The sequence below is a fragment of the Agelaius tricolor genome, unplaced genomic scaffold (assembly GCF_023055355.1).
Source record: "Agelaius tricolor isolate 1412-34295 unplaced genomic scaffold, bAgeTri1.0.p SCAF_3, whole genome shotgun sequence".
NCBI lineage: Eukaryota > Metazoa > Chordata > Aves > Passeriformes > Icteridae > Agelaius > Agelaius tricolor.
In genome coordinates, this window is record NW_027269263.1 from 24,223,613 (window position 1) to 24,236,250 (window position 12,638).

A 12,638-nucleotide genomic window follows, 5' to 3' on the forward strand; every position below is an offset into this window, starting at 1 on the left:
CCAAAGGGAACAGTTATGGACTTTAAATTACGAGTTACTTTCATAAACCACTTTGGATGTTGGTGCACTTAGCACTTGGTGTGGCAGGCCCACAGTAGTGAGAGTGTAGCCACTATTTCCTTTAGTGCAAATCCGGGCTCACACCTCTCACTGGCCCAGGCTGAGATGATTCCTTCAGCTGTTACACAGAGCTTTGGAGCATCACATCATTTGCTGTGTAACACCTGCTCTATAGGTGCTGTACACATTACACATTGCTGTGCACATCTGAGCCACCTGGAGAGCCCACAGTCCCCTACCATGAAGGGATAAGAGTTCTGGTCCTCTGCATCCAGACTCAGTTTAGCATAGAAATTTCCCCTTAAACCCCATTTTTCCACTTACTAAACTAGGCACAGTTTCTAGATAAAAAAATGTTATCACACACTGAGTCATCTGCTACAGATTGAACTCTTGAAAGCCAAGAACAAGAGGTTCTTTCAGTGCTTCCTCAGTTTTCTACTGAGATTTGCTGGTAGCAGTCAAACGTACTAAAATATTGGTAAATACACCTTACTTGTAAATTCTTCTGGTTGTAGATGGCTAAAATCATCACTTCACCATCGTGAAACACAACATCTAGTTCACTCTTCAGCACAGCATCAGAAGACTTGCACACCTTCTTTGTTTCCCAGATCTGTGGAAGAACACAGTGTTTCATTAGCTTTATTAAAGAACAAGACATAAAACTTGCTGAGTAACAGCACCTGTAAACAGAAGGCTTATAAAGTTTAAGCAACACTGACTTTTTAAAACAATAAAAATTATGCTTCTGCTGTTCTTGATACTGGGGAAAGTTGTGCAGTTACTACAGTGATTCCAACAGATGAAATAGAACTTTTTTTTTCCAGGCTGACTACAAGACTTCCCTGTGTTTAGAGTCATAGCTGTAATATCCAAAATTTTCTAAGAGCAGCATTAAAATCCAATTACAAAAAAAATGAAATAAAAATATAAAATACATATTTAAATATAAAAATGCAATATAAATATGAAATATAAAAATACTGATTTCTATATTTCAATTGCTTTCAAAATTGAAAGAATGTATGTGCTAATTTGGGAGAAAGGGAAAGGTTACCTTGGTAAGATATAGTTATATTTTCACAGGTTTTAATGAGACATTACAATTACAGTAATTTATCCTAAATACTAACAGGCAAATATACCTAACAATGAAACATATCAAGTCTGCTAGAATCCTGAAAAACCTTCAAAGTTCCCAATTCAGATAAAGTGCAAAACAAAATAGAAGCTTATAATTACTCTCGAAGTGCAACCAAACTTTAAAAAATCATATAAAGAGGAAATTTAGATAAACAGTAAATAAATAAAAAAAGCCAGTACATTTTACAGTATATGTAAATTACTTTATAACAAATATTTGAATTTATACTAACTATAACCTTACACAAAAAATACACAAGTATATTTTTATGTATTTTATATATGATTTTACAATAAAAAATTCCTTAAATGGGTGACTTAATACCTATCTAAATTCAGATATTTCAAAAAAGAAAAGTTTCTTACACGTATTGTCTGGTCATCAGATGAAGTCAGAAATAAAGATCCATCTGGTGAAAATGTCACACAGTGAACCCAGCTCATGTGTCCTCTGCAATATGCCACTTTTGATAAAGACTTAATATTCCATAACTACAATAAAAATATGAAACAAAAACTCAAAAGTATTTAAAATGCATTTACAGTGCAAATAGTGCAAGTACACTAATTACTTACTAATTGCTTACTAATTACTACTAAGACACTTAATTACTATGTCTCCTAGTATTTTCTTAGTTCTTATTCTGAAATCAAATGTAACAAGAACTGGGCCTGCTTACCAGATTTCAATTGTCAGGGAAATGGAATCAGCAGCCTCTTTGACTGCCATGATTTTAAGAGATACAGAGAAAAAAAACACATTATAAAGAAAATACAAGTTCTACTTGACTGTACAGACTGAAGAACCAAAAGATCCCAAGACAAAAACAACAAAACAACCCCAAACTAACCACAACCCCAAACTTGTTATTTGTATAGACCTACTCTAGCCATGCTAGCCTCAAAGTCATTCTAGATGTTTCCTTCCTTCTTACCTACCAGCACACAGAAGAAGAGAGGGTTTGGTTTGAGTTTAGCAATACCCCTGAGAGTACAAGAGTAGCTTTAGATACACTTAGTGGACTAGTCTAGTTTTAGATAAATGTGGGTTCCATTGTCCAAAATGAACATATAACTTTAAAACATTATTTCCCAGCTGGTATTTTAAGTCTAAAAAGCAAATGATAATTAAAAAGAATGGAGCACACCAAAAGCCTGCTAAAAACAGCATGTGTTTTATCTCTGCATACAAGAAACTATGAGGACAAATGTAACATTTTAAATTGCAAGCAGCCTTCCATGGTATATTGCAGACACTTACCTCAACAGAGCAGTGAGACAAAGCAACTGCTACCAACTCATCCCCAGGACAGAAGTCACAGTATTGGATTGTGCTGTGATGGCTGACAATGACTTGAGTTAACAAACCACAGGTGTGGATGTCAAAAAGCTGTGAACACATAATTACAATAGAAACCCTGTTTGAATGACTCCACTACTGACAAATATTTTATACGCTCAACACTCTACATTCTTGAATTCAAAAGGTATTCCTCTTAGTCACAGGTTTGTTGACCACATATTTTTGTTTATTCACACTTGAAATCAGACACTTCTATCTGAAAGAACTTAATGGCCTGGATTTTCATCTGTAATCATAATTTCTACCTATATTGTAATACACTGCCCCCAAAAGATTACTGAAGTGAGGTACTTACCAAAAGCTTATTTTTGGCTACCACCAAAATCATGTTACCATTTCTGGACCAAGAGCAACATTTTACTAAAACCTCTACATCATCTGGTTGTTCATCTGCATTTTTAAAGTAATCTTTTATCTCAAGGCTTTTCAGTTCATTTCCTGAGCGTGCTTCCCAAAGCTGGAATAAACAGAAAATAGACACAATCTATTGGCTGATGTAGGTACAGAATACAACAGGAGAGAGCTCCCAACTACTTCTTAATAAAAAAGGGCAGAGAATAAACTATGAAAGCCCCTTGTTACTTTCCCTAGTCAACAAATAGCACTAGAATATTCACAAGTCCAAATTATTTATATATTAAAAAAAGGAGAAAAACAAATTAAGAAATAAAAACAAACCACAAAGAGGATTATGCTGTAGCAGAACTTTCTCTTTGGGTTTTTCCCTCCTATCATTCCAGCTACAATGCTGCCTGAACTTCTCCTTAAAAAAAGGATAAAACCAAAAATAACACCTGCCCTGCAACTCTGTAAACAATCTACTCACCATGAGAAATCTGGTACACATCTAGATTTGCACCTTAATTTCATTGAGGGACCTGTCAAAAATCTAGGGAACACTTCTGTCCCCTTCACTACATTTTTCCTTATGAAAAATAGCTACAGCAATCCTTCCTTCCTGATTTAGCAACTACATAGAAACATAAGAGTGTTTTAAGAATTGCAATTCTGAAATAGCATAATTCTGTTGCAACTAAAGGCAATAAAAATACTTACACTCTCAGAAAAACACAAACCTCCCTTCTTGTATTTCTAGTGCATACAAGAAAACAGCAGATGAAATTGCTCTTAATTTTTATGTCTCCTAATGATTCATTTTCAGAAACAACAAAACTTTCAATTAACCTAAAAACATACTACTGTTTCTGGGTAAAGAATTTTTACTCCCCACTCAAGTTTTCTTAACAAAGTGCATTAGGGGGCAAAAACATTCAAAATGAGGCTAGTTAGAATTTACTTGCAACTACAAGCAGTTGACTTTTTTCCTAGTACTGGACAAGCCAATTCAAAATCCTGCATTACAAATGGGACCAACAATCAACTGTTTCAGGATTGAATGCATTAAAGCTGATTTTGCAGACACAAAATTTTCTTACACATATTTTGCATTTGATGCAAAACCTGCCCATTCATCATCAAAACAAAGGGCTGATTTAAAAATATACTGTATACCTTTACTGTTCCATCTGTCGAGCAGCTAGCAACATACTCATCATTTGGTGAAAATCTGCAGTGATTGACAGAATTTTCATGACCTATCATCGTATTTCTACAGTATTTTCCATTCAAATCCCAAATCTGTAAGAGAAATAAACATATAAATATCATCATAATAATGAATTATTTAAAGACAGATCATTTATGCTCTTCTCAAAATCATACACTGGCAACCAAAACACCACTATTATTTTTTCTTAGTTTTACATGCTCATGGACTGGATGCTACACCCTGGCCTACCCTACAATTTACCTCTATCTGCTAAGATGCATGAAAACTATTAACATCAGAATTACATAAATCTAGTTTAAAATTTCTGTACAGTGCAGACAAGGCCCCTGACCAGCACAAAATTACTGAAAGTTTCCTCAGACTGAGAAAAAAAGCTGTGTCTTGCCTCATTCCTTTTCAGCTTTCTAAATTAGAGTTACGTAGTTTACGCACTTCAACAAAAACGAAATCTCTTAAGTTAGTCTTGAACAAACTGAATATCATCAGACAAAGTCCTCACCTTCATGCCCTACCAACAGAGGACTTGCCCATTCTCCTTTTCTGAGTATAAACACTCCTATTCTGCCTTGCTGAAATCTGATAACAGAGCTGTAGCCAATACTCTTGATCTGTTGCCATGTCTCTTCTACCAGGCTCATTTAAAAAAACCATTACTTTGCCATGTTTAGATAAATTTCTACATCAACAACTACCTTGTTATGACAAACAGCATGAGAATAATCTCACCCTTTTCCACTTACTTTGATGAAAGTGTCATTTGAGCAGGTGGCCAGAAGGTACTGACCACTTTTGTTATTGAACTGGCAGCAATTGACCTGCTCGGAGTGCTCTTCATACACACACCTACACTGGCCTGTTCTTGAATTCCAGACCTAGGCAGAATCAAAAGATGAAACAGACTTTTAAATACATTTAAAGTAATTGTTTTTAAAATCTGGAAGTTTTGCCTAAAATATTTCTAATAATACCTCAAATATATTTTGAAGAGGGAAGATTATATATTTAAATAAAGAAGCAAGACATTATGAAAAGAAAGGTCATAATTCAGATTAGAATCTGATAAATTCTGAAATTCCAACAGGATTTTGCTAGTATAATGAGGAATTAAAAATCCCAACTATTTCACAGATAACAGAAAAGAAGCATTAAAAAAAGTTATTAATAGATTCATCTCATGTTATGAGTAGGACTGGACTCACATATGTTCTAGTTAAAAAGAAACATCAGATGATACAAATAAAATAAGTGGTTAATTCTGCATATATGATGTTAACATTAAGTATCTTTTCTTTTATGTAACAAGTGGGGCTTTTCAGTTTGTCAAGTATTAAATTATCCACATAATATTTAAAACAGTTTAAAACACCTTTAGTTTTAAGAATCTGTGCTGAGTTGGTTAAACAGAAATTCAAATTATGAGTTTGAAAAAAAGAATCATCTTTCCTTCATTCCCTTACCTTGACTTTTTTATCACTTGAACAAGTTGCTACAAATTCACCATCTGCAGAAAAAGCGCAACAGAGTATTTCATCATCGTGGGCATTTATCTCCAGGAGTCTCTCTCCACTTTCTGCTTTAAACACCTAAACCAAGGAAGAGTAAAACCTTATAACTTGCAGACAGTTTGAAAACACGTATACAAGTTTCTTTTATCAGCTCAAACAGTTCTCTTTATGCAAGCTCTTAAAAAAATGGGTTGATTTTTGAAAGCATTCATAATTTCAGGGACAATAACATAATTGTAAAGTCCTGCAAGGGTGATAGAAATTGTAAGAGAGAGAATTAGTGAAAATTGATTTTTCAAAATATTTTTGTTCTACCCCCACTCTAACCTAAGAGCCATGACCTTTCACATCCTATTTTAACAGTAACTGGAAAACACAACCTATTAACAACATCTAAGATATTCATAGAACTACAAATTCCAGTTTTATATGTATGGGACACCCATACATCTAAAGTAAGAATTTCAACAGAATTGATGATTGGAAGAACAAAAAACCAAAAATAAATAGGGGAAAAATGACGGGAAAATTGTCACACATTTCAGTCTCAAGTTAGACATAGGCAATGAAAGGACAGTTGGGGAAAAGTGCAACATATTAATCCATTTCCTTAAATTCTGGGATTTAACTTTACAGTGTGGGTTGGGCAGGGGGTGGAAATCAGGCGTCCCTTTCCATCTTAGGTTACATATTCTTAATTATTAAAACAGACCACAAGGTGTTCTTTACAGCACTTTTCAGATTTTTTTATTGAACAGAAATACCAATGACAATTAAATGGTTGGTATTTGTTCAAATAAGAACTTAAGTACTGAAGTAACAGGAAATCTACCTTCACAGTAAGTTCTGCAGAGTATCTGTTCTTAATCCAGCAATCATTTTTTTAAGTAGCCTTGAAAACTGAAAAGCTTAAGCCATAATTAGAAAAAAACATTAATAAGCTCAAAGTTTAAAAACAAAAAAAAGGATTATGGCTAATTTTCCTATTGTTTCTTCAATGAAAGTTTAGTTTAAATGCAATTGCAATCCACAGATTATTATTTTTTATGGATGTAAAATGAAGAAAAAAGATAAGCAATCTGCAGTGTCAATAATGAGGCCATTAAGTACAGAAGCCCAGCACAGCAACTACAGCACAGCATGAGTACATCCACCAGCATCTCCTATGTGGATGCCACGATCATAATTCTGTCCAGGCCAGCAAATAAAATAAGCAAATAAAAAACCCAGTAACAACACAGTAAGTAGCCAAATGAGCAGCAACTTAGTACTCAACTTCTCAAGCATCCAAAACAATACTACAGGTTTGCAGCAAAGCTGTTCTTTTCCCTTACCTTTGGCTGTCTGAATATGGATACTTTACCAGGTTACTGGCTGGCTGATTGCTAGTTTTCTTGAGAGCTGGCTGACTCCCCTCCAGGCAGACTGCTGGCAAATTTATATTAGTCACGTTCCTCTCTGTCTCTTCTAATCTGCTTTCTAAGCACTTTGGGCCTGTATCCAATTTAATACTGTCCCCTGCTTCAGGCATTTTCTCCACAGATGTATTTCTTATGTGTTAAGGTATTTAACTAATTAAACACTAAAGTGGCATAACATCCACTACAATCTCATATAAATAGTAAAGCTGTACCTAAAACATCTTACTGCTCAGTACTTAGAAGGTCTACTGTGACTGGAAATAACATTTTATGCAAGCAAATATTAAATAAGCTGGGGTGCATTGCTGGGCTGTGACCTTTTCCATATCATCTTCTGTTCACACATTAGGGCAGTGAGGAGATAAACCCTAAAATCCCACCATTCAGCTCTTGAAGATAATGCTTACTTATTCTGAACATGCAACTTGGCATTTTTGCAATAATACATCCTTTTCAATCATTTGTCTCCAATTACAACCTAGATCCAAATATTTCCACATAGCAACAGAAGAAAAGTGATAGGACTGTTTAAAATGTTTTTGAAATGGTAAACAGCATCTCTTTTGACTCATTCACAGGTGTCTTACCTGAAGAGTTTTATCAGCTCCACATGATGCTATTCTTTGTCTGTCCTTAGAAAAGCAGGCATGGTAAACTGCATCTCTGTGCGGGCGAACAACCATACGGTAGAGATTTTTCAAGGATTTTTTATTTCTGCAGGGGAAGACAATTATTTAGATGAGTGCCTTTGTATTATTCAAAATCATCTCTAAGAAGATTAACACTTTTTCACACATCTTGAGCAGCAAGCTTTATAAACAAACAAAACAACCAACCCACTACACCCAGCCTTCATGCTGAACTAATAAAGGAAGCACATATTCCAACATTCACTCAAAGGTTTATATTGTGCTCCAACAGTTCCAGCTTAGAGACCAAGAAAGATAACAGTTTTATGATCTGAAATATGCCATTTCCAAATATAGACTTTTTCCTGAGAATTCTTGTTCTCCTGCAGAACTCCTCCTTTTCAAGCATATTAAAAAACACTAGTATATTTGCTTAGATCTGCACAAATTTCCTTAATTTCCATGACAATGGGTCAATTCTTATCACTAGATAGTTAAATAAGATCTGTGACTATCACCACTTTTCAATCACAGATTAGGGACAGGATATAACTCACCTTAGATGACTCTTGCCTCACTTCAACAAAAACTTAAGAGTTAGTAGCAATCACAATCATCCTGTTTAGCCAGATCTTAACACAGAAAGCTGGCACTGTAATGAGATGACTTGGTGATAATAACCAAACCATCTCTGTCCTGAACTAACTAGATATTGTCTCCTGACCTGTGCAATTTCCAAGCAGTTTTGCTAAATAAAATCACCAAATATTCAAACAGGGGACTAATCTGCCTGGCTTGTACTATAGTTGCTTGACACAGAGTCACTCTGTTTTATAAGCACCAAGTACTACAAATGTCAGAAGAGAAATATCAAACAGAATCAAAGAGAGTTACGTGGTCAACTAACTATTGGACAAGGCTGTGAAAATGTGTAGATCTGTATATCTTTTCCTTAAACAACTTCCAAAAATACAGTAACAGTAAAGAATTGCTTAAATTGGAGAAGTTTCAAGATTGTGTAGAGATTACTATTTCACATCTCGCTACTTTATAAAACTTTGCAAGTTGGCACAAATGCTCTCCTTCTTAAAGTCACAGTGTACTTTAAAACCTAAAAACATACACTAACATACCAAATACTGGCACTACAATTCTAACTTTAAAATAAAACTATTTAAAGAAGATTCAAAGTATCATATTGTGATCTTTGCATTGTTATTAAAAATGAACAATAATTGAATACAGAAGTAAATATTTTACTCAATTTATTTTTATGTAATTATTGCTAAGTTGTCACCTTACATATCATGAGTTCCCCTTCTCCCACAAGTTCTTGAAAATTATTACACCTTCTTTCCCCAGGAGAAAACCCCAGCAGTTCTTACACAGATCCTTTTATTACCATACATGGTATTTAGTTGCACATTAAATGACTTCCTTGGTCAAGGGATCAGCACATCAGCAGAGGGCTGCAGCTACTTACACCCACTCCAGATAAAATGCTCCTGTTTCCCTTTGAGCATGTAGCTTGGCCTGTTGATACACCTCTGATGTCTCTGGCTGGCAAAGACCCAGCTGGATGATGTCAGGAAAGGGCTGCCGGCCAAGAAGGTGCCCATTTAAGGACAGAAACTCCTGGAAATTCTCACGCACTGTGCTATCCTAAATACAGAGCAGACATTTGGTAACACAGAAAAAATAAATCTTAGGATTTATTTCCTTGCTTTTTAAAATTTCTATACAGCTAATATTCTTACAGAAGCCCTTAGCTCTATTTTTATATTAAGTTATATTAGCAAATACAGACAGTAGATTGAAATATTTCAGTATCCTATTCAGAAAGCAATATCCTTATTTTTCAAAGAATACTAGCAATTGTGATTTATTCAATAAGCAGTGTGAAATATCAGAAAGACTATTCCAAGTGGTCAGCATAATTCTACACCTCCTCAAAAGCAAAGTACCTTACATACCCACCCATAGGTATTCATCACTATAGCTATTGAGTTCCATGGCCAACCACTTACACACTGAAGTCAAAACAAACAGAACACTGAATTTCCTTATTTTTTTCTTCTCCAAGTTAAACTTCAATTTAATATTGGTTTCATGCTTTGGTTTTATAAGTGTTCTATATACCTGCCATATACATACATCCAACAAAATGCAATTACAAAATAGAAAATTATATTTGGAAACAACTGATCATTTACCTTTTATTATCATACCTTTTGATCCAGGACTGAACTATATTCAACATATTCATGAATCAGGTGAGCAGGCCCCACCAATTCTGTTTTAGCTTTAATCCAATCTAAAGAAAACATAAGATCACAGAGCTCCTAAAAGAAATACAAATTTAAGATCAGAGTGTAAGTTTCACAACAGAATCTACTTAGGAGGAAAAAGAAAAACACAGGAAATAGATTAGGTATTTAATATACTTTGGTACAACTGTCTCTGTTTGAAAACTTAGGCAATTTCCCATTTCCTGCATCTTAATTGTTCTGTTATAAAAATTGAGTGTACAGAAGGCTAAGTTTGTTATTTTAAACTGTTCTTTGATACAGCTAAGCAGACAGGAGATGGAGGCACAGAGCAATTCTTGACTTATGCAGCACACGAGACCTGTTTACTTAACTCTGAAAAATCTTCTTGTAGTCCAGTCTAGCAAAAATCACTGTTAATAATGATTGTTGATCTTCCTAAGAGATGCTGGAACTCCTAAAACCATTGGTAAATGATCAAGGGCATCCTACCATAACATCCTTTCATTCCTTTAAAGCTCTGGCTTGCATCATATCAGGCCCTATGGACTTGTGAACATGCAACTGATCCAGCCAGTCCCTTACAATTTCACATCTGTCCCACAAATGAAAAGTCCCTGTTTCCACATTCATGGTCCTCAAAACCATGAGGCTGGGCACACAAGGTCTGTCAATATTATTAAAGACCCAGGTAAAAAAAAAAAAGCATTGAACTTTATCCCTATTAATTAGATGACCATCTTTAACAAGTATTGGTCCAATGTTTTCTTTAGACTTCCTCAAAAAAACTGCTTAGCAGTAACACTGCACAGGTGTAAAGCATATTCTAATTTTGAATCAATAAATACCACAAGAATTAAAATATTATCATTGTTAAACGAAGAAAAGGAATACCTCCTAGCTTCATTAGCCTTCCAACAAGTAGAAATCATTTCTAAATAATGAAAAATGAGTGATGCATAGAATATAAACTCTAGGAAGCATATAGTCACAATGAGCCGGGCTCAAGACTTCTGAGACGCTAATTCTACAGAATGTAGAAAGGTTTCCATTAAAAACATTTTCACAACACACTGAAACTAAAGATACTAAGATATAAATATGATTCAAAACACCTAGACTTGTAACCAACATTAACTATGAAGGTTCCTATAAGAGATAAGTCCAATAAGTGTATTATATGATAAGTCAGATGAACCATCTTGAAAGAAGCTCAAATGAGAAGCATTGAGTACTTCTGAAATAAAGCAATTAACAACCATGACCAAACACTATTCAAGACATTTGAAACTCAAATTCAAGTGAAACTACCAATTATTAATCTTTCTGCATGATTTCCTTCTCATAATAGCTCAATATCTGAAAAAGAGCAGCTGGCAAAAATGACAGCAATTTTTTTAAGGTGCCAAGACAATTCTGGAAACAAGAGACTTGCGCATCTAACTCTTGATGGGGGTTTTTTGCTATTGAAATCAGATAATGAATTTTTACACACATATCTCCATGACATAAGAGGAAAAAGCTAACAAGACTTCTGAAGATAAAAAAGTAACTAACTGATAAAATGCTCTGATGAAATTAATTTACTTGTATTATTACACAATAAAGAAAGCCTGGGTTTTCAAAAAGGTTTAGAGAAAACTTCTTATTAAAGCTTCTTGAAAAGGAAAAGAAAACCAGAAGCCATTATGATATAAAATAGAAAATCTTCTCAAGAAGTGGTTGAAAAGACAAGATACAAAGGATAGAAATAAAGTAGTTTTTGTAAGGGACAGTGATTATCAGAAGACCTCCTAAAGACTCTATGTTGAGTGTTCACCCAGTTGGACTAAAGTCAAGGGGAAAAGAGGCTCAGCTGGGAGAAGGCCTGGAGAGAAAAGCAGAGGTAAGAGTGAGTAAAAAAGGGAAGCAAAGGACACCTGTCAGAACCCACCTGCTGCATTTTGGCACCTGCCATGTGATATGCTAGAAAGTTATACCAGTACATGCAATCCTCTTGAGACAGAACAGGTGTATTAAGCTTGTAGTATTTCTTGTACTGATTTACAATGTTTTTATGTAGCTCCTGCAAAGTGAAGAAAAACACACTTTTGGCACAGAGGAATTATAAGTATTATTATTGTTGCATTGTAAATAGCATTGAAGAATAATATTATTTCTCAATTGTAATACATTAACAAGTGAAATAAGAAAGCTTATCTTCCAAAAACTGTACACCTAACCTAATTTACTGCTAAAGACTTCTCCAGGAATATTCTCTGTATATTGAAGGACAGAAAAGCAAGCTGTTAACCCTCCTTCTCAGACTGAGATTAGCTACCAAATCTCTCTTCATCTTAAATGTGGGTAGCCAAGAACAACAACAACAAAAAAGGACCCTTCTAAAGCAAGACAAAAAACTTGCCTTTTCTTCATATCTACTCTTTCTGCCTTGTACTTCAGAACTGAAATTGAGCCTAACTTACAGGTCATCTTCCTGAAAGTACTGCCTTAAATTGAATAAAAAGGAGCAAAAAGCATTTCTCTGCATTAAAGTAGTCTTCTATTCTGGTAGGGCCTTGATGTCTTTGGAACCAACAGTGGAACATTACATCTCCTGCTGGAAACATCTGATAGAGAAATAATGGTTATAGAGTCTTCTCTCAGTTTAGTCTCTTAGCTGCAGATGTAACCATGA

General features: G+C 34.7%; 1 protein-coding gene across 6 annotated transcripts in view; it reads right to left on the reverse strand.

Annotated features, from left to right (window-relative positions):
• APAF1 (apoptotic peptidase activating factor 1) overlaps positions 1-12,638 on the reverse strand; it is a 31,511-nt gene that overhangs the window by 8,713 nt on the left and 10,160 nt on the right. For 3 of the 6 annotated variants that reach the window (XM_071423223.1, XM_071423221.1, XM_071423222.1), the window contains 11 exons: positions 11,895-12,026; positions 9,923-10,036; positions 9,178-9,356; positions 7,653-7,779; positions 5,597-5,722; positions 4,880-5,011; positions 4,082-4,207; positions 2,865-3,026; positions 2,468-2,596; positions 1,573-1,698; positions 557-676 (listed from right to left, as the gene is read on the reverse strand). In XM_071423223.1, coding sequence (XP_071279324.1) covers positions 557-676; positions 1,573-1,698; positions 2,468-2,596; positions 2,865-3,026; positions 4,082-4,207; positions 4,880-5,011; positions 5,597-5,722; positions 7,653-7,779; positions 9,178-9,356; positions 9,923-10,036; positions 11,895-12,026 — 1,473 coding nt within the window. Of the gene's footprint in view, positions 1-556; positions 677-1,572; positions 1,699-2,467; positions 2,597-2,864; positions 3,027-4,081; positions 4,208-4,879; positions 5,012-5,594; positions 5,723-6,978; positions 7,073-7,652; positions 7,780-9,177; positions 9,357-9,907; positions 10,037-11,894; positions 12,027-12,638 lie in introns of those variants that run through there. The other 3 variants (XM_071423225.1, XM_071423224.1, XM_071423226.1) reach the window with 3 other exon arrangements.